At 45.6% G+C, this 24,915-nt stretch overlaps 1 protein-coding gene across 1 annotated transcript in view; it reads right to left on the bottom strand.

Moving 5' to 3' along the window:
* The window catches only part of HYDIN (HYDIN axonemal central pair apparatus protein), a 287,221-nt gene that overhangs the window by 70,899 nt on the left and 191,407 nt on the right, over nucleotides 1-24,915 (bottom strand). Inside the window, exons 49-55 of the mRNA XM_063313067.1 lie at nucleotides 22,597-22,756; nucleotides 22,343-22,515; nucleotides 7,968-8,166; nucleotides 5,003-5,102; nucleotides 2,300-2,399; nucleotides 1,630-1,798; nucleotides 1,284-1,522 (exon numbers count right to left, since the gene is read on the bottom strand). Of these exons, the coding sequence (XP_063169137.1) occupies nucleotides 1,284-1,522; nucleotides 1,630-1,798; nucleotides 2,300-2,399; nucleotides 5,003-5,102; nucleotides 7,968-8,166; nucleotides 22,343-22,515; nucleotides 22,597-22,756 (1,140 nt within the window). The remainder of the gene's footprint in view (nucleotides 1-1,283; nucleotides 1,523-1,629; nucleotides 1,799-2,299; nucleotides 2,400-5,002; nucleotides 5,103-7,967; nucleotides 8,167-22,342; nucleotides 22,516-22,596; nucleotides 22,757-24,915) is intronic.

Genomic DNA, 24,915 nt, shown 5'->3' with positions numbered 1-24,915 from the left:
TTTAATTAAAATTAAAGCTAGATTTCATATATCCTTCTCCAGTCATAATTATTTCCCCTTCTGCTACATTAAAATTCACAATTCACTCACTGAGATGGGCAGCTATAGAAATCAATCAATCAATCAAATAAATAAATACATAAATTTGTTAGCAACTCCTGGAACTCTCTTGGGGCCAGAGCTGCTGCTGCTTCAGCAGGACAGTAAGGTTGCTTCACACTGGAAGGGCGCTATCTTTGAATATTGCCACATTTAGGAAACGTATAAAACATATAAAATGAATCTTTTTGCCATGAAAAAAATATTTCCCTCCTTCCAGATATTTCTAGAGGCTGTATTAATTTAATTTTCAAATACCTGCTCTACAGATGAATGTTTACATTTTATATCTTTCTTGTGCTACATATTTATTGCCATTTCTTGATTTAAGATTTTAATATTTTAAATAACTTTGTAACCTGCTGAGAGAACTTCATTTATTATAATAAATAAATATCAGTAAACAAATGCATGCATGTGCACATACAAGGATATGGATGTGCTGAGAGGCTAAGGTTCTGCTACATCCACAGTAAGCTGTATGTACTAATGTTAAATATTTAGAAACTTCCATGTTCCTTTTTGTTTTGAGCCTGCAGGAACCTGCGGCACCTTATTTATTTGTTTGTTTGTTTGATTTCATTTCTATGGCTGCCCATCCCAGACAAGTGACACTGGGCAGCAAATATCTCTTGGCTGCTATTTATATTTAATTTCTTTTGTATTGTTTTAATTGATTGTTTTTTATGATCGCTAGCTGCCCAGAGTCACTGGTTTGAGATGGGTGGCTATATAAATTGAATGAATGAATGAATGAATGAATGAATGAATGAATAAATAAATAAATAAATAAATAAAATCCATTAAAACGAAGTACAAACACAATACAAAAATAACTACATGTAGCAGCCAGGAAAAACTACAACCGCAGTTGTCACTATAACCAGGAAAAGGGCTAGGGTTAGGGTTAGGCTTCACACCCTCAGGGCCCCAGGCCCAGGCACACAACCAGGTCTTCAAGGCCTTACAGAAGGCCAGCAGGGTCAGGGCCATCCTAATCTCAGAGGGGAAGGGCCACAGCAGAGAAGGCCCACCTCCTAGTCCCCGCCACCCAACACGCCTTGGCTGACGGGACCCGGAGCATGCCCAACTGGCCGGACCAAACTGGACAGGCAGAAACAATGTCCCAGAATAAATCAGGCCTACAGAAGCCAGTGGCTCCAAGAGGTGAAGAGGAAGCTCACCCTTTCTTTGCTGGAATCACCGTATCGCGGACTTGCTTGCCAATGGTGAACTTAAAATCCAGGGCCCCTTTGTTCTCAATGGAGAAACTGCTGGTCTTCCGGGAGCCGCTCACCAAAGGCCCGAAGTTGATGAGGGAAGGAGGGACAATGCTGTATTTGGTGAATAAGGACTGCACTGACAACCTGATGGGAATGGTGGCAATGATCTCCCCTCCTTCACAGAGGGAAGGCTCAATCACCTAGAGTGGAGACAAGAGGTTCAGACCAATGTTTGGCTCCCACCTTGCTGGTCCTAATGCTAGCCGACTCAGTCTTCTTTCCTGCCAGTTACGGCTGGTGGACTTACATGGCACTGCAGAATAGGCTTGTCTTCAACTTTCACTTCCTTCTTTGAATGAAAAACTATCTGGACCTGAGTAGGACGATCGTTAGGACCCAAATTCCCCTTCTGGGGCTGCATGGTGAACAGCTGACCCAGATTAGACATCCCATGTTCTGTGGATTCAATAGCCAAGCTGGGGAATAAGAACACAATGAACGTACATCATAAAAGTCCATGATCCCTTGCATCCATTTCTTTAAAAACTGATGGAACATTTGTGGTGGAGATCTCATCATTTCAATTGCCTGCCTGCCTGACCATCCATCCGTCCAATTAATTTGTTAATTTGAGTAACTCCCAAAGAGCTTTGCAGAAGCCAGTGTGATTCTCCAACTAAAATGTAGCCCACCCTTGCAATGAGAGCATTCCAGATTAACAGCATGCATGTACACATCCCAAAATAAAAGTTCTCAAATAATAATTAAATAAAGTATGAACAATGCAGACTGTATTGAACTGAAGGCGTGTGCTGGGATTTGGGTCATTAGAATGCAGGACAGAAGTGCAAGTGCGGTAAACTCAAGTGACTAATTCTTGAAACTTTCACTGAGCATTAAAACTTTAATTAATGGCAATGAAGCAGGGAATAAAGGGCAAAACAAAGTGCACCTTCTTTGTTATAGCCAGGACTTACCTGAAAGCAATCTCATATTTGCCTTTATTCTTCATGGATAATGTCTGCTTAGCTTCATCCATAACTTTAACAACCCCAAATTCCAAACCACCATTTGTTCCTGCAGGGGCCACAAATAGTAAAAGATGGCATGAAGTTGAGGGGGCTGCCAAATGCTCTTCCACAGTGCCTGCCATCAGGGCGACCTCTCAGCCCTAGGAAGGAGGAGGAGGGAAGGGCAAGCCACTTCCAAAAAGGTTGCAAAAACCTGCAAAGGGCAGTTGACTTGAAGGCACAACTTTCAAGCATGTACATACATACTATTATACTTTTTAGCTTCTACACTTTAAGAAATAAGTAAATATTTTCACATGTTGCTATTACACGTATTTGCAATTTACTCATATACTTGTATTGTGGTGCACAAATTGTACTTGGTTTGGGAAAAGCTGCACAAAATATTTTTTCCTGCACACAGCACATCAGAAATGAGAGGAAGCACTGCTTTCCACTCTAGCAATGTCATGGTGAGAATGTTTTAAGAACTTATTCTGTACTGTTATTCCCATCTTTTTTTTTACCAAATTGCACAGGGAGAAATTTTCAACCAGAAAATCCTGCTGCTGGTGTTTAAAACTTTATTTACACAGTGGCAAATACAGTTTTATTTTTAAACTTGCATTCTTGCCCAGCTGTGTACATACAGCTGCTGAAGTACAAAACCAAACTGCAAAATAGCAGCATGACTCCTCATTATGTGGTAGAAAAACAAATGCTACTGGATAGGTGATCTTTTTTTCAAACTGTTGATTTTTCCTACCATTACAGCCCTATGCACTGGTGTGGTAACCCACTGGCTACACATGCAAATATGTACGGCATTTATTAGTTTTGGGTCTGCATCTGATCGTATCTCTGGAGCAAAGCTGTGGGAACAACTCAGAAACACGACCCTGGATAGACCAACTCTAGAGCAATAGGTCTGCTCGTAGCATGCAGGGCCAGCGCACTAAATGGAAGACCAGGAATATGACAGAGATGCTTCTCACTCCCACATTGTTCAATTGTCGTGTGGCCAAAAGACGTCACTCAGAGGACCATCCCCCAAAGTCCGCCAATAGGCACACTGCACTCTTACTGTATGCAGTTGATGCTGTGGTTTTACCACAAACACCCACAGGATTACAATAAGCTCTGAGTGCCTTAGCCACATATTGTTCTGAGGAAGGACTTGAGGCCTTGTATTACTATTGTTATTGTTACCAAGGCAGTGTACATCCTGAATCCTCCCACCTCCTATTTGCCCCACAACAACAACCCTGTGAGGTGGGTTGGGCTGAGAGAGAGTGAGGGGGACTGGCCCAAGATCACCCAGCTGGCTTTTGTGCCTAAGGGAGGACTAGAACTTGTGGTCTCCCAGTTTCTAATCCAGCACCCAAACCACTACATCCAATTGGCTCTTAGTTTTATATTAAAGCCAATATTTTAATTTTTTCAGTGTCCTAGAGTGCATGCCTGGCAGATTTACTTAACAGAGCAAATTAAAATCTTTACATGTTTGGGCAGTTTTTCATAGCTCTGTTGAACCCAGGGGACATCAACATTATGTAGTTCTGAATGCATAAAAATCAGTGGCAACTAAAAAATCCTTATACATTTTTAGAGGGGCACAGCATATTCCAGCAACATTAAAATTGTATTTGGCTAAGGCAGGTACACCACTTTTGTCTGGAGCTCACCTGGGATTGTATAGCCCCTCTGCCACCCCGAAAAGGGTTCAGTCTAAATTCCTGAGGATTCTCTTTCAAGGGCATCTAATGCCCTTCAGGAGGGAAGCTGAACTGACTAAAAGGGAGAAGGGGGCATAGATCTGTATGCCTGTCCACAGGCCGAAGTTATGCTTTTTTCCAATAATTCCATAATTCCTTGATTATGGCAAATAATCGTGGGTCAGCATGGAAAAGATCATTCTTGCAATAATTGTAATCCTGTGGGTTTATTGTGTTGATGGGCTCTGATCAAGAAATGACTGTGTTCAAGCAACATACTAAAAAGTTAGAAGATCCACCTGCCCACCCCAGGAGTGTGTTTTTGAATAGCCAAGCTCCCTTCTTTTGGCCAGCAAGATATTTAAATCAAATAACCATTCCCAGACTCCAAAGAGCACAAACATTAGCACATTTTATTGCCTTCCCAACAGCTGTTCTGGAGAGCAAATATAAAAAAAATTCCATGCCAACTAAGATTTTGCTCTTGCATACATAATATTCCCTAACAACAAGGAAGTGGTTTGCAGTTGCATTTATGACCACCGTATCTAATAGCAGAGAGCTCAAACATTTTACTATGCATTTTGTAAAGAAATACCAACTCCAACTTTGACTGTGAGACAGACGTTTTAAGTATGCTCCCACTGCATCTAAAAAGGGGCATGAATTTCAATAAAGAAATAACCAACACTCCAAATGTGATGTCTCCACTGACTGTAAGGTTCCTGCACCTATTGCTGTCTTCCGATCTGAAAAAGGAAAGTCAGGTGGAAAAAAAGCACAGCAGAAAAGGCTTTGGACCAAAGGAGGCAATCGGTTGGGAAAGAGCCTACTCTATCTCGGGGACTGGCTCTTTTAAAATTCTTCCCAGTGAGCAGTCGGTTGAAATGTTCTGACTTAGGAAGAGTCTGAATTCCATTTAGATAAATAAACAAATAAACAAATAGTAACTTGCCTTTGGGGAAACTGATGTCCAGGGCAACATCATAGGCCTCAGCAACAATCTGTATATTTTCAATCTGAACAATCCCCAGAATATTTTCTGCATCAGAAACCTGAAATGACCACAAGGATCGTCATTCGGATTGCCATCTCAGTTGGCAGGTGCTGGCCCACGGCCCGCCCGCTGCAGATCCAGAGGTGCTGCCTTTCTAAGATGAGGCCGGCCCTCTGCCCAGCCTCCCATGGGAGGCCCTTTGTCTCCAGCCTTCCAGGGCCTCACGCCATGAATTGCTTTGCGGTTTTTACTTCTTTTATAAAAATATTCTTATATTACATGAGCTGCCAAGTGTATTGTGTGATTGCAGTGGGATATATGCTTGATGAATAAATAATAATTGGGGGGGGGGGAATACCGCTCCAGACAGCAGGCTGTGGCAGAAAAGTCATGATTCCTGGAATCCGACAAATGACACTGTCAGACCAGACTAGGAAACCAAAGTCATGCATGCTAAGACTACTTTGATTGTAAGGTTACAGGAACAGAATCTTGCAAGTCTGAATGTGCTCCCCCCCACCACCTTTATCTTGGGGAGAACTAGGGAGGGTCTCGTCTAGACATTTTCTCAGGTTACAGTTCTGGCCTGGAGTCAGATTTCTTTTGCCTGACTGCTGTCTTGGTAGTGGGTGGCTCTTCCGCCTGTTCCTCAAGGTTGCTCCTTCTGCCCATTACATCACCTCCCCCGTCAGCCTCAGTCCCCTCTCCCATGTTCCCAAAGAAATGTGAGTCTGGCCCATGGGAAGGAAGTGCAGCTGTGCTGCTCCTCTCCTCTCCTGGCAATTCCCCGAGATCACACCCAAAGTTAGGGTTAGCCCTGCAGTGCAGCTGTATCATGAGAGATGACTCCCCCCATCCCTTCTTGCTGCGTTCCTGTTCCTCCTCTTCTCATCCTGGAAGTCGCTGCCTCCCCTCCCTCCAGTCCTGTATCCCTGATGTAGACAGAGCTGGAACATCTTCTCCGCCCTCTACTTCTACCCTAGTTAGCTCTATCCTGAGTTAGCCCTCCAACCCATAGAAGACATGCTTGCTCATTTTGGGCTGCCCAGTCAGGATGCTGGTCATGAAACCAGTGCCCCAATGGCAGAGCTTGCACATCTGTTGCTGCCTCCCGTGATCTCGCTGACTCTGGGTAGTCCTGCCAGTGGATCAGGTATTCTAAATGCTTCCCGCTATGTCTAGAGTCCAGCACTACCTCAACTTCACACTCTTCTTCCCCACTGACCAGTATGGGGGGGATGTAGAGCTACCTTTGAGTGCAGAATGTGGAGGGTGCCTCTCTCACAAGCAAAGAAACACTCTACAAAGAATCCTGTGAAAACCAAAGGCCACACACACCTCAAAATGAGCCACACATTTGACTGGGAAAATATAGAAGTAATGGACAATGCGAACAGCAGAAGAGCCAGAGAATTCCTGGAAGCCTGGCACTGGAATCAAAAGGCATCAACTGATCAATGAAACTAGATACGATCTACTACTCAATCAGATGGAAGACCCAAACCATTCACAACACACTGATATGGCAGACCAATCAGAACAGAGCTAACATCACTTCCAACCACCAATCAACTGATACTTCCAAAGAACCATCCAGTCACAAAATTCAAATTCCACACAGAGCATAAATACTGCAGCAAGGCAATACCCACTTCTGAACCGTCGTGCTAAGGAAGCTTTGCTGGATGCTGGGAGAAATATCTGCAAAAAAATGGATCTCAACTAAAAGTTGACCCCAGTTAAAAGTATGTATAACCAACTTAGACCACCATTCTCTCAAAAAATTCTTAAACATTATTTGCCAAACTAAAGTTCAATCTGGAGACAGCATGACTGCTCCCCCAAAGAGCACTGGACAGGAGTTGATCAAAATGATGGGGAAATGTATAAACAAACGGCACATTTATGAACTGTCCCACCTACCCATTATAATCTGTTTCAGGCAAAGCCAAGGACATGATGAAGAGTTTGCATTACACTGTGAACTTAGCCAAAGCACCAGATTATACAAAGAAAGCCTAGGATACTCCCCTGAGAATTATCTGAAGTTACTTATCTCCCCTAAATCTCACTGGGCCTTTTTCAGAGCTCTTTTTCACCCAGCGGTCTTAGAAGACAGATTGAGCCATCCCCCAACCGTGCAGAGCCTTTGCCCACAGCCATCTAGGGAGGTCTGGCACACCACACGTTTTCTAAGACCACTACAAACTCAAATAGTGAAAATCTCTGGCCATACAGATGAGTTTTACATAGATCATTTTTGCTGGGGGTGGGGAATGACATAAATGCTGCTCCCTAGCATCTCAGACCCACGAGAGTAAGGTGCCCTGGTGGAGTCGGACTACTGCGTGGGCTGATCACACGCAACCTCTTTAATGGATATGTGTATTGGTATACTGGGCATGCACAAACTCTGGTCAAAGACTGTAGTAAACCATAGTTGAACTGATCGCGCTATCTTGTACTCTTGCACCTCATCCTTACTTTTTGCCACACTCTCTGACCTCCGTTTTTATTTATCCACAGCTTCCTTCGCTACACTCCATCCAGCCTCCTTTCTCCTCCTTCCCATTCCCACTCCTGGGGTACTGCATAATTCTCTTCACTTTGTTCAAAGCAGCTTTCATGTGTCCTTTCTTTCTATCTACAGTTCTATTAAGGGAGTAATCTATGTCTTGATACTTTTTCATATGGGTCTCATACTTTCTCTTCCTACAATCATACTAGTTTTCATATTTCTTTTCTTCCCACATAGATTTTTTCCCCCCAAAATTCACACTTGACATAGCAGAAAACATCCTGTCCCTCATCCAGATCATCTCTGTATCTTTCACTAAAGTTCCTTCTTCCACTACAATCGATTGATCGAGCTCTCGGGTCATGTGCCTTAGTCTGCCAAGTGCCGTTCCTACGGAGTGCTCACCTCCAGCCGGATGGCCTTTTTGATGCTGAGGGCCTTGGTGGCCTTGAAGTTCACCAGCAGGCAGTGCTCTGAGAAGGGCTCAATGACGCCTATGTCATCCGACAGGCTGAAATCGTCGCCAATGTTCTCCAGGCCGCTGATCCGCCAGGCTACCGGCAATGGAGTCGCATTCTTTAGGTAAAGCGACTTGGTCTCTTTTCTGCAAGCAAAAGCAAGAGAAGCCAGGCAAATCCTTATTTGTCAGATGCAATATGAGTTTGTAGGCAGAATTCCGCCTTATTTTTCTGATTTATTTTATCTGACTTATTTTTTCAAATACAAAGTTATTTTGACATCAAAACATTTAATTAATTAATTGATTGATTCATTCATTTTATTCAATTTGTATGGCTGCCTATCTCATCTAAATGACTCTGGGTGGCTCACAACAGGTAAAAAACAATCCAATAAAAACAAGTTAAAAATCAATATACAAACATACATAAAACCTCTCCATAATAGTAAGTTTAAAAAACAGAAAATCACAATCGTCAGCTCAACACAGCCACTGTAAGAGCTGCCCACTATTGTTGGACCCACAGGCACAGCTTCAGAGGGGTGGGGCCAATCTAACGTCTGGGGGGATGAGGTTTCACAGGGCAGGCACCATGGCAGAAAAGGCTCACTTCCTGGGCCCTTCCAGATGACACACTTTTGTAGACAGGACCCATAACATGCTTCTCCCGCCAGTCCTGATGCTATGAGGCCAGGTCCCTGAAATAACCCGGTCCCATGCCATATAGGACTTCATAACTCATATCCAGCACCTTGAATTGAACCTGGAAGCAAACTGGCAAGCAATGCAGCTTGCAGAGCAGAGGTGTAATGTGTGTTGATCAAGGAACGCATAATTGCCTGCATTGCTGCATTCTGTAGTGGCTGCAGCTTCTGGATGCTCTTCAAGGGCAGCCCCATGTAGAGCACATTACAGTAACCCATTTGAGAGGTTATCAGGGCACAAGTGACTGTGAATAGAGCCTCCTGGTTCGGGAACAGGTGCAACTGGCACATAACATGGAGTTGTGCAAAGGACACCTGGCCATGGCTACCCCCTGCCCTTCAAGAAGCTCTGAGTCCAGCAGAACCCCTAGATTGCACCAGGCCTATATGTAGCAGTGCCATACCATCCAGAATCAAAGGTGGTAACCAGCAGTCAATCGGGGGTTTGGGGAGAGAGCTTTTTGGTTAATTTTGGTTAATTTTATGGGTTCTCCGGCCTTGAACACCTTAAGCTGGTGTTGGAGGTGGTTGGAGCCCGCCTCCACCCGGTGGAGCGATGGAGCGCAGACCTTACAGTAGTGGCGGACTCTGGTGGACCTCCTGTGGGCTTGGGCAAGCCTCTGGTAGATCTTGGCGGACCTCCTGCAGACCATGGCAGACCCTGGTGGGCCCCTGCAGATCCCGACGTACCCTGGTAGCCTTGATGAGATGGCAGAGTGTGACAGGCCTTGTGGGCGAGGCCCCCGAGTGGAGCGGCAGAGCACAGAGGAGCACAGCGGGCCTTCTGGCAGTGGTGGACTCTGGCAGACCTCTGGCAGGCCTCGGTGGACCTGGCAGCTTTGGAAGGTGTTCTGTGAACCCTTTGTCTGGGGACTGGCAGAGTGGTGGACTCCTGGTGAGGGGGTTTGGCAGAACAGCAAGTTCCCGTGTGGAGGATTGGGTTTGCTGAGCCGGTGAGTTCCAGCACTGTGGAGTGGGGCTTGGCAGTGTGGTGGACTTTGGCAATGTGGGGGGGCCGGCCTGACGGCACAAGGGACTCAGGTCGTGGAGGGGCCTTGGCATGACACCTCATGGATTTTAACAATACAAGGACCCAGCAGGTGTGGCAGACCCCAGCAGTGAGGAGAAGCGAGTGTTGGAGTAGAGGACTGGTCTCTCCCCCAATTTACTTAGAGGCAGCAGAGAGTTATTAGGGTCCCCTCGGTGTGAGTGTGGTACTCTCCCCAGGTGTGAGAGACGTGGAAGGAGCCCAGGATTGATGGTGGTAAGAGTATCCACCCCTGAGAGATAGGAGGTGGGTAGGAGTGGGTGGGGTGCCCCCTGTGACCAATGAGAGGCTGAGGGGGAGGCACAGTGAGTGTGTGGGTGGTGGTTAGGCCCTAACAGCTCTGAGAGTGGGAGCTGGAGCGCTGGGGGGCCTGCCATCACCTGAGGTTGATTGAGTGGAGGAGGATGTGGGGGGGAGGGGACCCTTGTTTCAATCCAGTTTCTGGAGGTCCAGGATTGGAGGCAACTGGGCCTGGAAACTCCGGGGGCCGCAGAGCAGGTTACCCCACTGAGGTAGTGATGGGCCAGGGATGTCATGATGGGAACTGGAGGGCAAGCCATCTTCGGGGAAGATGCGCCCGGTGTGTGTTACCAATGGTGTGTTCCAGTCCTCTGGGTTCAGACCCAGGCCCTGGACAGCAGATCCTTGAGGGCCCTGGTCTCTAGCTGCTGCTTCTTTACACCAGGTCAGCTAACAACAAAGCCCCCCTCATATGTGGTTTGATCACAGAGGAGGGGACAGACCTGGCGTGTATCACTGAGACCTGGCTGGACCCAGAAGTGGGGGTAGCCCTCTCAGAAATGTGTCTGGCCGGGTTTCAGGTGTGGCACCAACCAATTCACCGGGGTAGGGGAGGAGGGGTGGCAGTTGTCATCCGAGTCTCTAGTGGCTTTCAGGGGTGCTGCTCCACAAGTGGCCGGTTGTGAGACCGTTTTTCAAGTTGGGCTCCCAAGAACAGTTGGGAGTGTTGTTACTGTACCAGCCTCCCTGCTGTGTAGCAACCTCCCTGCCTGAGCTGCTGGAGGCCGTCTCAGGGCTGGTGGTGGAGTTCCCCAGGCTTATGGTTCTGGGGGACTTCAATCTGCCCTCCCTGGGGCAGGCCTCAGAAGTGGCTCTGGAGTCATGGCCACCATGGCGGCCATGGGCCTGTCTCAGATTATTCAGGACCCAACTTGAGACAGTGGCCTCACACTGGATTTAGTTTTCTTGTTGGAGCAGTGGCAATGGGATCTGAGGGGAGAGTTACACCTATCCCCTTTGTCATGGTCAGACCATGCCCTGGTGGCCATGAAATTCTCTTGTGCTGCCCCACTCTGCAGGGAGGCAGGCCCCATTCGATTGGCCCACCCCTGGCATCTAATGGACCCAATGGGGTTTCAGACGGAGCTGGGGGTTATACCTGAGGATCTACTGCATGGTCCAGTGGAGGTCCTGGCTGCAGCCTGGAATAGGGAAGTGGCCGGGGCCTTGGACAGGATCGCGCCTGTGCGACTTCTCTTGCCCCATTCAACCTGACACTCCCCGTGGTTTACGGAGGAGTTGAGGGTTTTGAAGAGGGTCAAGAGACGTCTAGATTGTTGCTGGAGGAAGACAAAGACCAAATCTGACCGAACACAAGCTAGAACCACTATTAAGGCCTACCTTGTGGCAATAACAGTGGCGAAACATCAATATTTCTCTGCTCTTATTGTGTCCACAGAATGCTGCCCGATGGCCCTGTTTAAGATTACTCAATCCCTTTTGGATAAGGTGGATTCAGTGATCCACCTACAGGGCCATGTGGAGGAGTTTTCTGAGCATCTGCAGGATAAAATCGCTCAGATCCATTCCAAGTTGGAATCTACGCATGAGACACAGTCTGAGGAGATGCTGAGGGAACGTACTTACCCTGTTATCTGGGAACAGTTTGATCCTGTTGGACCTAAGGAAGTGGACAGGATCCTCCAGACTATAAATGCCACATGTCATCTAAACCAATGCCCTTCCTGGCCGGTGAAGGCAGCCTGAGAGGTGATAAGAGGTTGGGTCCAGGCAATGATAATACATCCTTGAGAAAGGGGGTGTTTCCAGCTGCCTTCAAGGAGGAGCTGGTATACCCCATCCTCAAGAAACCATCACTGGACCCTACTGTTTTGGACAATTTTTGTCCTGTCTCCCACCTCCCCTTTTTGTGGAAGGTGGTTGAGAAAGTGGTGGTGTTACAACTCCAGAGGATTTTGGATGAAATGGTTTACGTGAACCCCTTCCAGTCAGGTTTCAGGCAAGGATATGGGACAGAGACTGCATTGATCACACTTATGGATGATTTCTGGCGGGAACAGGATGGAGTGAGTGTATCCATCCTGGCTCTTCTTGACCTCTCAGTGGCTTTCGATACCATCGAACATGGTATCCTTTTGGGGTGGCTCAGGGAGTTGGGGGTGGGCAGCATGGTTCACCTCCTTCCTCCAGGGCCAGCCCCAATCGGTGGTGATAGGAGATGAGAGATCCGACCCTCGACCCCTCTTGTGTGGGGTGCTGCAGGGTTTGGTTCGCTCCCCTCTCCTATTCAACATCTACATGAAACTACTGGGTGAGATCACCCATCACCACGGGATGAGGTATCATCAATATTGTCAGGATCGCACAATCAAGCGAACTCAGTGCATTTGATTGCTGGTTCCTGTCAGTACCAGGCAGACCAAGATGGCTGAACATTGGATTTCAGCAGGAGCGGAGCACTGGGAACCAAGGTTGAACTAACAGCTTCAGCCAGATGTGGTAGAGGGAAGATGAGCTCACTGAGAGAAAAATGTTCTATCGCACACCAAATTTGATAGTTGCAGCTTTCCTTTTGAACTGTGCATTCTATCCCATATTAAAGAGCTTTCTATTTCTATAAAGAGAATAGGTTAAGCTTCTTCATTTGGGGTCTGAGCATAGCAGTTCTTACATTAAGCTGCAACTCCTTAAAATACATGTCTGCTGCACCAGAGGATATTCCTTTGCCAGAGGAATCTCCTCAGGAAAGCAGAGTTGTTGTTTATCCCTCTGAGCAGAACAACTGGAGAGTCTGCTGTCGCAGGGCAAGCGGTGATGGAAGTCGCAACCGCTGGACCCTCAAGAGATGAAGTGGTGAGCAGCAGCACGCGCAGTGGTGAGGCAGCTCCTGCACTGGAAGCAAGCCATCTGACAGAAGCAGGGAGTTCAAAAGCAGACAGAACTTCAGAAGGGTCAAAGAAAGCAACCAGGAAATGGGCACATGTAGATGCCGAGGGAGCAGTGCCTGGTGCCATGAGATCAGCTGAGACAGCCCGGCAGACTCCGAAGAAGAGAGACCAATGGTCGCAAGGGGTTGGCAGAGAGTCTGAAAGCGATATCAGCAGATATGTTACCACCTGGAAAGGTTCTTACTCTGACAGGCTGTCAGCACTGGAAGACTGGGTGGTTAACATAGACACCAAGATGGAAATGCTGTCGCAGCACATGGCCATAACGCAAACTTCCATAGAGAAGCTACTGCAGCGATTGGAAGGCCGGAGGCCAGCCAGTGGCCAGCGAACTCCTTGGCAGCTTTGGAGGCAGGAGATGGAGACTCTGACAGCAGGTCAAGTGACGAGGGGGATGAGCCACCCATACCCACGCACTCGGAGAGGGGAGTGTGCCAATGAGAGAGGTTCCAAGCCCCCAGGAGAGCCAGGGAGCCGACTGGAACCAGGGAAATAAAGATAAGGTTTGACGGTGACCCTAAATGACTGGCCTGTTTTCTGACCCATGTTAAGGGGTTCATGGAGGAGTTTGAAGAGTCATTACCTGACAAGGAAGTGAAGGTGAGATATGTGTCAGCCTACCTGGAAGAGGAAATGGCAGACTGGCTGGTGGAGATGCACAACACAGGGGCCCTGGAGCTGACAGACTTTGACGATTTTATGGTGGCCCTGAGGGATTGTTTTGAGGACACCTTATCGAGATTGACAGCAAAAAACAGCCTACAAGTGATCAGGCAAGGGACCCAGTCAGTGGCCAAAACATACTGGAATTTAAAAGGCTGGTGGGAAAGCTAGTCGATTGGCTGGAGTCACTGAAGGTTGGGTATTTCCAGATGGGGCTGAGACCCGAGATATTAGAAACCTGCTTTAACTGGGGAGACCCAAAAGCCCTGAAGGAATGGGTGTACCTAGCTGGATCAGTGGAGAGCATGAAACTATTTGAAGCAGTAGATGCAGTTCCAGGCGATGGCGAAGAAAACCACCTCGATGAGTGCCCCGGTGGAGAGGGGAGGCCAGCGCAGAGCCAGAGACGAGGAAAAGGAACAACGTGCCCAAAGAGGGTTATGTTTCAAATGCAGTAAGGAGATTGCGCTGTGGAATGGTGTCAGATGCCCAGTTGGACACCGGATGTGAGGAAGAGTCAGCTTGACATAGAAGGGAAAATGAAAAGGGGCGGCCATGAGAGTGGGCAAAGAGCACAGAGAGGAATTCTTTGAAAGCAGTGGCAGTTCCACAGAGGGGGAATTCCTGCCAGCGGGAAATGGCGGTTGCCTGCTCTGAAGGGCGCCGAAGAGCAGGCAGTGCACGATGGGCGCAATGATCCTACGGTAAGTGCTGAATGCCCCACAATGTTATTATGAGTGTGGGTGCAGGGCCCTGAAACCAAGCACAGAGCGGACCACCTAGCCATGTTAGATTCCGGACGCACTCGCAATTTGATGCATCCAGCCATAGTGACTAGACTCGGGTTCATGGTGAAAAAGTTAAAGCAACTGGTGATATTCACTCAACTAGATGGCTCGGAAGCCAGTGGGGGTCCCGTAGAAATTTGTACCAAAGCAGTAAAACTCAAAATTGATATCCACAGAGACACTGTGGTTTCTAGTCGACCCAGTAGTGAATCAATTGATGATATTGGGACTGTCTTGGTTGAGGAGGAACAACCCATGCATAGACTGGGAAACTGGGAACATTGAATTTAAGGATGGGGCATACAAAGGCGTAGCTCTAACAGAGGTGAACTCGGAGCTGGGGATGTCAGTAGTGATGGCAGAGACAAGCTTGCATGTACCCCTGGGCAAGGGGAGCGCCATCCCAGAACAGCACAGAGACTTAAAAATGGTATTTGAAGAAACTGAATCAGACCAGCTCCCTCCCCACAAGGATTGCAACTGTGCGATTGAGATAGAACTGGGAGTGAGATTGCCCAAACCTAAGCTGTATTCAATGACTCCAAAAAAGCAAGAAGTGTTGAGGGAATTTATAGACAAAAATCTGAAACGTGGTTTCATATGGCCAGCCACTTCACTGATGGTGGTGCTTGTGCTCTTCCATTCGAAGAAAGACGGTTCCCTGAGACTGTGTTACGATTGCTGAGGCTTAAATGTAATCTGTACATACAATAAATACCCGCTCCCTTTAATGAAGGACATGCTGGCCCATCTGTTGAAGGGGAAGATTTTCACCAAGTTGGATTTAAGGGACGCCTACTATTGTGTGAGAATTTGGGAGGGGGACAAATGGAAGACCGCTTTTAACTGTCATTTGGGTCGTTTTGAATTTCTTTTGATGCCGTTTGGATTGAAAGGGCTGGGGGAATGTTCATGCATTTCATAAATGAGGTACTCCACTAATTTTTATACAAAGGAGTGTTAGTATATCTGGATATTTTAATTTACTCAGAAAATCTGGAAGAGCACATCAGAATGGTGCGCCAGGTGTTAAAGAGACTTGAAGGTGCAATTGTTTGTCAAGCTATCAAAGTGTGAATTCCATAAAGAGAAGTTGGACTATTTAGGCTATAGGGTTTTGAGCAGGGGGATTGAAATGGACCCTGCAAAGGTGCAGGATGTGTTAGCTTGGGAATCCCCAAAGACTCAGAGGCAATTACAGAGCTTCTTAGGATTCACAAATTTTTACTGCCAATTCATCCCAACCTTTTCTCAAGAGGCTTTGCCATTAACAGATTTGCTTAAAACCAAGGGACGGGGGGACACCAAGAAGGTGGAAAATCTGGGGGTGGTGCTCAAGTGGTCTGCTGAATGCCAAGAGGTATTCTCCCAGCTGAAACCCCTGTGTATGGCCGAGCCAATCTTAATGTACCCAGACCCCGAAAGACTCCTAGTGGTCCAGGTTGACACATCAGATGTGGCTTTGGGGGATGTCCTGCTCCAGAGAAGCGAGGACAGTTTTGCATCCATGCACATATTTGGCCTGAAAGTTTAGTGAAGCTGAACGCAGGTGGTTGGTGGGGGAGAAGGAGGCTTTAGCAATCCGGTGGGCCCTCCAAATGTGGAGGCACCTGCTTGAATGGGCCACCCACCCCTTTGAAGTGTAGACCAACCACAAGAACCTGGAGGCTTTAAAGACACCCTGCAAGCTGAGCCCCAAGTAAATCAGATGGGCACAGTTTTTCAGTAGGTTTAATTTTTCCCTCAAGTACCTACTAGGGGGGGAAAATTTCCTAGCAGACACTTTGTCAAGACTTCCCCAGCACAATAGCCAAAGAGAGGAAGTCGTGGACACGGTGATTCCTGCAGCCCAGTTGGGTTTAGTGGCAGAATCCAGAAGCCAAAAATCTGCACCAGAGTTAAAGTTAGGCTCTGACTTGTCGCAGGGGTTTCAAGAAGCTTACATGACAGACGGGTGGCTAGACTCCAACCGAGACTCCCTAGAAGAAAAGGAAGGTATGTGGTAGAAAGGTACCAAAGTGTATGTCCTGGAACTCATGTGGAAAAGAGTTCTAGAAAGGAGCCGTGATGTAAAAAGAGCAGGGCACTTTGAGTTTGTAAAAACGTTACATCTGGTAAGGAGGCAGTTCTGGTGGCCATCACTCCAGAAGGATGTGGAGAATTACGTGGCTGGTTGCCCGGTTTGTGCCACAGTAAAAAGAAGAGGGGGCAAGTTGTGTGGTCTGTTACAAAATGTGGCTAACCCCACCCACCCATGGAAACAAATTGCCATGGACTTTATTGTAGAACTGTCAGAAAGTAGGAAGAAGACTGTAATTTGGGTGGTTACGAACCTATTTTCAAAACAAGTCCACTTCGTGCCAATAGCGGGTGTCCCTACCGCTGGGAAACTCGCCAAGCTTTTTATCCAACACATGTATAGTTTACATGGGGTACCTGAACGTGTGATCAGTGACAGAGTCCTATAGTTCACCTCCACCTTCTGGAAAGCATTTTTAAAACTCATTGGGGCAGAGCAGGCTCTGAGTTCGAGCTATCATCTACAGACAGATGGACTGACAGAACGATTGAACTCTGTATTAGAACAATACATTAGATCCTATGTCAATTACCAACAAGATGACTGGGTAGACCTCCTGCCTTATGCCAAAGTCATGTACAATAATGCTGTTCACAGAAGCCCTGGTTACTCCCCTTTTCACATAGCCATGGGGCAGCAGTTTGTGCCAATCCCAGGGTTACCTCAGGAAGACCACCAAAGTGAGCTCTCTAGATGCATGGGTTAAATGCATGAATGAAACATGGCCAATAATACAAAAAGCCCTAGAGGAGGCAAAAGAGACTTATCAAAAATATGCAGATTGTAAACGTGCACCGGAATGGCCACTGAGACTGGAGGTGAAAGGAACAGTAAGCAGCCACAAAGTGGGGAATACACCGGCTATTTGCTGAGCGCCCTCACAGTGAAAAAAGCTGCCACATGAAGTGCAGAGTTCTTTGCTGGAGATCCTCCAACAGAGGCCACATGGTCATCTGTCGGAGATGCTCGAGTGGAAGCCAAGTGACTTCCACTTGGACTAGATCAGGCAAGTCCAACCTGCGGCCCATGGGCCACATGCGGTCCTGAACAGCTAGTAATGTGGTCCCAAAAAATCATAAACTTTTAACATTATTTTGCTATTTTTGTGTGTGACTCAATCGTGTGGTGCTTGAGCGCGGACTGCGTAGGTAGAAACAATGGAACACTGTGTAGGGGAGGGGGCAATGCAGTGCTAATGCCACCGCCACCCACTACACACATCAGCTTGTGGCGACTTGGCGTTATATATAATATTTCAACCTACCTACATGTGTTCTGTGACGACAGGCATTTATTAAGTAGACATGTACATTTTCTTATTTGATTATTAAACTTTGCTTTATTTGCCTACCTAACAATTTATGATTGGCTTGTTGTGTTATTTCTTAAAAAATATATTTATTCCTAAATAAATTTATTCCTGCATGGCTTCAACTTCGTTTCAGCAGAAAACAGAACCCAAAAAAGAAAAAGAAAAAAGAAAAATTGAAGATGAAGGAAGAGTATTCAATGAAAAATGGACAGATGAGTACTTTTTTGTTGAGACAAATACTAAGGCACTATGCTTAATTTGTAGGGAAAATGTGTCAGTTTTCAAAGACTACAATTTGAAAAGGCATTATACAGAAAGGCATTATACAAAAAGGCATTATATGGAAAAACATGCTGCCAAATTTGAAGCGTATCAAGGAATTTGTCATAAAGACTGAAAAAAAGTCTGTCTCAACTATTTTTTTTAAAAAGTCACAACTCAAAAGGACTCTATTATAAAAGCTAGTTATTTGATAGCAAATCTGACTGCAAAAAAATCAAAACCATTTACCGATGGTGAGTTTATTAAGCAATGTATGGAAAGCGTGGCAGATATAATTTGTCCTGATAAAAAAAGCAATTTTTCCAAAATCAGTTTGTCTCACCAGACTATAGCCAGGCGAATTGAAGAAATAGGAAAATCTACTGAAAGAGGTTTGAAGAATGAAGCTGCTAAATTTCAAATTTTATGCTTTGGCATTGAATGAAAGTACTGATGCTACAGATACGGCTCAACTTGCCATTTTTATTAGAGGCATTGATAACAAATATAATGTCACTAAAGAAATGGCCTCTTTGGTGCCATTAAAAGACACAAAAGACACAACGAAGCAGTAAAAATGACATTAAAGCAATTTTCTTTAACCATTGTCAACATATCTGGTATATCTACTGATGGCGCCCCGGCGATGGTTAGTAAAAGTGAGGGACTTACAAAATTGATAGAAGACGATGCAAGTGCCGCCGGCAACTCACGTTTGATCACTGCATTCTACATCAAGAAAATTTATGCACAAAAGCTTTAAAAATGAATAATGTTATGCAAATTGTCATCAAAGCAGTGAATTTCATAAGGGCCAAGGGTTTGAATCATCGCCAATTCCAGGAGTTCCTTAAAAGTATGGATGCTGATTACGGGGACATCATTTAGTTTTCTGAAGTACGGTGGCTAAGTCGGGTTAAAATGCTGAAAAGATTTTATGATTTGTGAAATAAAATCAAGTCTTTTATGGAATCAAAAAGAAAATTTGTGCCAGAACTTGAAGATGAAAAACGGCTCACAGATTTAGCATTTTGGGTGGATCTGACTGCTCATTTAAATGAGTTAAACATGCATCTTCAAGGTGAAAACCAACTTTATCACTGCAGTGTTTCAAACCATAACAGCGTTTGAAATGAAACTTAAAGTACGGCAAGCTCAAGTTATGGAAAATCATTTTATACATTTTAATATGTTGGCTAAACATAGTCCTGTGAACAGACAGAAATATGCAGCCTTGCTTTTTGGTTTGATACCAGAATTTCAGAACAGGTTTCAAGATTTCCAGAAAAATCATCAATATTTTAGTATATTTTCGACTCCATTTTCAGTCGACATAACTACATTACCTCCGAATTTTCGAATGGAATGTACAGAGTTGCAATCAGACATTCAACTCAAAGAAAAATTTGATCACGACTCTCTACTGGACTTTTATGAGACCTATCTTCCCTTGCTTCACAATCATGCCTTATTCATGCCATCGCTTTTTGGCAGCATCTGCATTTGTGAGCAACTATTTTCAAGGATGAAGCATACAAAGAGTAAAATTAGAATTAAAGTTTCTGACGAGTACCTTAAGAACTCACTGAGAATTGCAACCACTTTCATCGAACCAGACACTGATGCATTAGTTTCACCAAAAAAAAAGGTCAAATATCCCACTAGCTTTATGTTGCCCTCTTTTTTTAATTTTTATAATAAAAAATAAATGAAGTTTTATTACTTATATACATTAACTATATTATATATTTTATGTGAGGCCCAAGACAATTCCTCTTCACTCAGTGTGGCCCAGGGAAGCCAAAAGGTTGGACACCCATGGACTAGATGATCCCTACGGTCACTTCCAAGTCTCAGATTCTATGATTCTGTGATCTGAAGTCCTGCCACAAACAGTCACAACAGAATTTCTTTCGTTAAGAGGAAGAAAGAAGGACCACAACTGCTTGCTTAACACACTCTTAACATGTTTCAAGTCACTGGCCCAGCTAGAGTAGATGGTCCCACCAAAACAAAGACCTTTATTGCTAGGACCTTGGAACTGACCTTTTACCACTGAAAATTGGATTAAAATGTTATTAATGAATATTTTGGGAAATCTTCTCTACAAAACTCACAGTTCCCTTAGAAGGATGGTCCTTTGCTGTTGAAAACCAGATGGCCACATTCACTTGAGAAGGCTGACCCATAATTCCCTAACCCAATTGACTAATTTATATCTGGACTTTAGCAGCACATGATTTGGGAGAATTTGGGATGACCGCAAAGGCTACGAGACTTCACAAAGGAGGCTGCAGTTTCCTGTTCCTTCTCCCACAATGAACCAACTAGGATCAGGGCCACCACGGACAGGGTTGACAGGGGACTTGCTCACCCCACCTATTTTTGCCCTTTTCCACATTCTCCTTGTTGAGTGGCTACAGGAGCAGAGATTAAGGGCCTAGAAAGGCACAGCTTAGAAGGGACAAGGTTTGTATGATATTGCTGATCAAGAGAGTGAATACTGTATATTCCCAATGTACTGTTTTTATATTTAGTCTGTTTGTGACTAAGAGTTACAGTAGTTGATTATCTTGCCGTCTGAGAGTCACTTCACATCATCCAGTTAATCCCGTCCTGTAAATGGGATCAGTGACTCTCAGCCAAATGTTCAGAGGACACTGTTAGGTATAACTACCCTGCAACAATTATGAAATAGATTTGGCTTTGTCTACTGTCTGAATATGAGCCTTGTAGAACTGTGCTTCCTCATTCCCACAAAGGACAGAGATCATGCAGGCAGTCCTCAGGTTACAACCACTTTTTCAGCGACTGTTCAAAGTTACAACAACGCTGAATGAGGGGGACTTAACAGCTGGTCCTTGGAGTTCTGGTCATTGCAGCGTCCCCACAGTCACGTGATCGTGATCAGGGCACTTGGGTGCCTGGCTCGCGATTATGACATTGCAGCGAGCTGTGATCACATGATCACCATTTTTGACCTTTCCTGCCAGCTTCCCACAAGCAAAGTCAATGGGAAGCCAACAAGGAAGGTTGCAAGTTGCTCCCGCTGCTTTTTCTCCCTAGGAGCCCACTACGGAGTATGAAATACCTGGGATTTCGTACTCCATAGCGCCCCCTGCCCACCCACATTCTGTAGTGGCCCCTGCTGGCCCACCTGCGCTCAGTAGCGCCCACCTATGGCCCCTGTGTCATGTTCCCCGTTTCAATGTTCTGTTAACATCGTAAGTTTCACATGTCAAACCGTTTCTCCGTGTATACTCGGCTTGCTCTTTGCTGGTATTTTCCATTTGTGCTCTCTTCTTTGTTTTGGGACTTTGGAATGTATGTTTGGGTTTGCCACTATGTTCAAGGTTCCTTTCCCAGGCGCGTGTCACGGTTGCTGGCGCCTGGGAGGGGGTGCTTGCTGACGGGCGCTCGGGGCGGAACTGGATTGAAGGCAAGGCTTTTAAGTTTGTATTTGGCGCGCTTTTGCTCATTCTCAGCTTTCTCTGTATTTGCATACTATTCCTTTAATAAATCAGTTATCTTGAGCTTGTGAGACTGGGTATTTGGGATTAGGCAACCGTTACACCCTGCCAGCCTGCCCATGCTCAGTAGCACGCAGCCCCCACTGGCCCACCCACAGCCCCTGCCCACCTGCCTGTACTCAGCAGCGCCTGCCTGCAGCGCCCACCCACCCACCCGCAGCTCTTGCCTACTGGCCTGCTTGCCAGTAGTCGAGCTGTCTCCACCCACATGAAGACTTCCCTTACTGATGGTCTCTGGGTTATGATGGCAACCTGGGTGCCATGCAGTCATGTGACATTGCGCTTTATGACGGCGTCACTTAGTGTTGGAAATTCCGGTGCCAATTGCCATCGTAGCCTCCCTGTACAAGCTTTGTTTTTTTTTAAATGAGTCCAGATTCAGTTAGAATGTTGCCAAATCTAGTGACAACCTAGGAGGGTCTAGAAGCCACTGGATATGGAGTTCTCCTAATGTTATGACATCTTCGTTGTGGAAAATTCTGTGGTATTTTCCTCAAACACAGGCAATTGTTCTTCACAATATGGAAGAAAATGAGATCAGGTATGAAACTCTTTGGAAAATGTAATATAAGAAATGATGATCTCTAAGCCGGGAAGACAATCCCCTAAAATGATGGCCCTGCCACCCTCCATGTTCCACGTCTGTCCGGGTCAAGGCAAGAGATCCACTATGAGGGATTCTAGTGAACAGGCAGCCAAAACACTCTGACCGGCTAAAGGCAAACCTGTGCAGCAGCAGCTTCTCAAAATGCAGCTGTCGACGGTCCAGCTCCAGCTCTGGACGAACACCCTGGCAACAGATCCGGAAGGTTACAGGCTCTGGATTCTCTTTTATGCAGCAGACGATGCTGTCTTCAAACAGACCAGCGGCGGTCGGATACGCCCAGATAGTCAACACCTATAAGGACAGGGAGGGAATCTGAGTGGCACCTGTTCCGCACACGGCTGGGCGAGGGACGGAGCCACCTGCCATTCTTACTTGCTTCTGGTTTGGCTTCAGCAGGAGTGTGGGCGGGTCCAAGAGGTAGGTGATTGCCCTGGAGTCGTGTTGGAAGAAGAAGTGCACTTCGGCCTCCAGGGGGGATATGTTGAGAATGGTGATCTTTTCAAAGTGATTTGGGTACCGCGCAGCCTTGTACCTAGAAGGCAGGAGGAAAGTGGAGGGAAGATGAGCTTTATGGCCACCAAGTTGCCTGAAGGGGATGGGGGTGGCAGTGGGGGCGTTCCTCCTTCCCCAGGCCAGACTTGCATTTCCCTGCAACAACTAAGCATGGAATAAGAAGTGGGCGCATGTCCAAGGAAGGTCTGGACATGGTCCTTGCACTCAGAGAGCGTTGTGGGAAGCAAGGCCAGAGCTGGGCTCTTTGTCCTTCGCCCTCAATTCCAGGCACATCCACAAGAGAGGATAACGTACCCTCCAGGTGAGCCATAAGGCTGAGATCTCAGCATAGAAAGAAGTATGGAAGAAAGAGCTAGTCTCTAGTCTTTTTAAAAAACAAGACAGGAAATAAACTTCAAAATCACGGTTCTGTCCATCTTGCAAGAAAGGCCTGTTGTGCTATTACAGTTTTTTAGCCCATAAATGAACAATCCCAGCTATGATGGACACACTTACTGTTGGGAGAAGGGTCATTCTCCTACCCTCCTGCTTGGAAAGAAAGCATAAAGCTAATTGATTGACTGACTGACTGATTGATTGATTGATTTATCAGATTTGTAGGCTGCCTGACTCCTAATGACTCTGAGTGGCTAATTTGCAAAAGAACCCCAAAGCACGCAAGGTTATAGATTATATACCCTGTGAAATGATACATAAGAAGTATAAAAGGCAATGTAAATTGTAATGTGACCTTTGGAGCCAGAGTGTAGCATCTGTTAGGAACATGGGGTAGCCTTACTATGGGTTGACCCAGCATCTCTAATTTCTACTTTTAAAGGAGGCTCCAAGCCCACCTTTCTACTGATACTGGGACCTTCAAACCTAAACAGTGTCCTTTATTGTGCCCATGTAGTGACTCCTTTCACACCAACAGCCTGGTTTCTGTTATCTGTCCCCTTTCTCTCCAGGTCATCAGGCAGTTTCAGGGTACCTGCTCCTTCTGCCATGCCTCACATCAATCATGTTGCCAAGGATCGGTTATGCACAGCTATGCCTCCAGCAATCTCAGCAGACCCATATCTGGCTGTTCCCACCACACAAAATCCTGCACATGGGGAGAGCAAGCAACGTGTGCCTCTGTGGGTGGCTCAAGGAAGTCTGACTATAGATGGGACATAATGACAGAGCTTCCAAAACAGTTCTTTAGAGATTTCCTTATGGTGCTTTTATAACCAAATTGAGCATATTATTAAAATCCCCTTAATGTGAAGAGGAGAGTCTTCATTATTTGAACAATAATTTATAATAATCTATAATAATTATTAATTTATAATAATTTATAATAATAGTTTCTTTGTGCTACTACAACATTTGTGATTTTGCATAAATCTAGACAAGAATCAGCAAAATCTCAAGTGGAATAGGATTCTATGAAAATGAACTACCAATTTTTCTCAGTTTACAAAAGAAGTGGTGCAAAAAACAAATAGTGAAATTTTTGTAGCTGCAGTATTTGACTACATCAACTTCCAGGGGGAAATTAAAAAGCTTCAGATCCCATCCTTGATGGACGTCTCCTAATGGAACTTAAAACTGATGCTTCTGTTTTTCCAAATGTTTCATTTTATCTTCAACCAACCCAGTAATATCACCATCACAATTACCATCATTATTAACATCACCATTTTTTCTTCTATTAGACAAGTTTTTTTCCCTCTCCTTTTGTTTAGCGACTCCTAGCTCATTTTTTGGATACTGTATCATATCTCTTGTCCAGGCATGCTCCCAAGAATTCTTTTTTTCTCCTGAACATAGATGGCCAGAAGTCCTACCACCAGTATATAGTAAGATACAACAAACTAAATATGAATTAATATTATTAAAACAAAACCAGTTTGCGTTAAACATGCTTACATAAAAATGATAAGAGACCTGGCCAGATCTTGACAAACTGCATGTAGTGGGAAAAAAATTAAAAATGTGAGGTCATCAGCCAGTATACAGGGTCTAATGCCATCAGTACTCTGATGATACCAGGTTGTATATCAAACAGCCTAGCCAACCAAATGATGCTATCAAGGTCATATTCCAGTGCTTGGAGGCTGTGAAGTTCTGGATGAGGAGAAACAGGTTTAAACTCAACCCTGACAAGACAGAATAGCTATGGGTTTTCAGCTCTCTCAGTATCAGGGATCTGCC

Source organism: Candoia aspera, chromosome 11, assembly GCF_035149785.1.
Source record: "Candoia aspera isolate rCanAsp1 chromosome 11, rCanAsp1.hap2, whole genome shotgun sequence".
Classification (NCBI taxonomy): Eukaryota; Metazoa; Chordata; class Lepidosauria; order Squamata; family Boidae; genus Candoia; species Candoia aspera.
The sequence above is the reverse complement of the archived record's forward strand: the minus strand, read 5'-3'. Positions and strand labels throughout refer to the sequence as shown.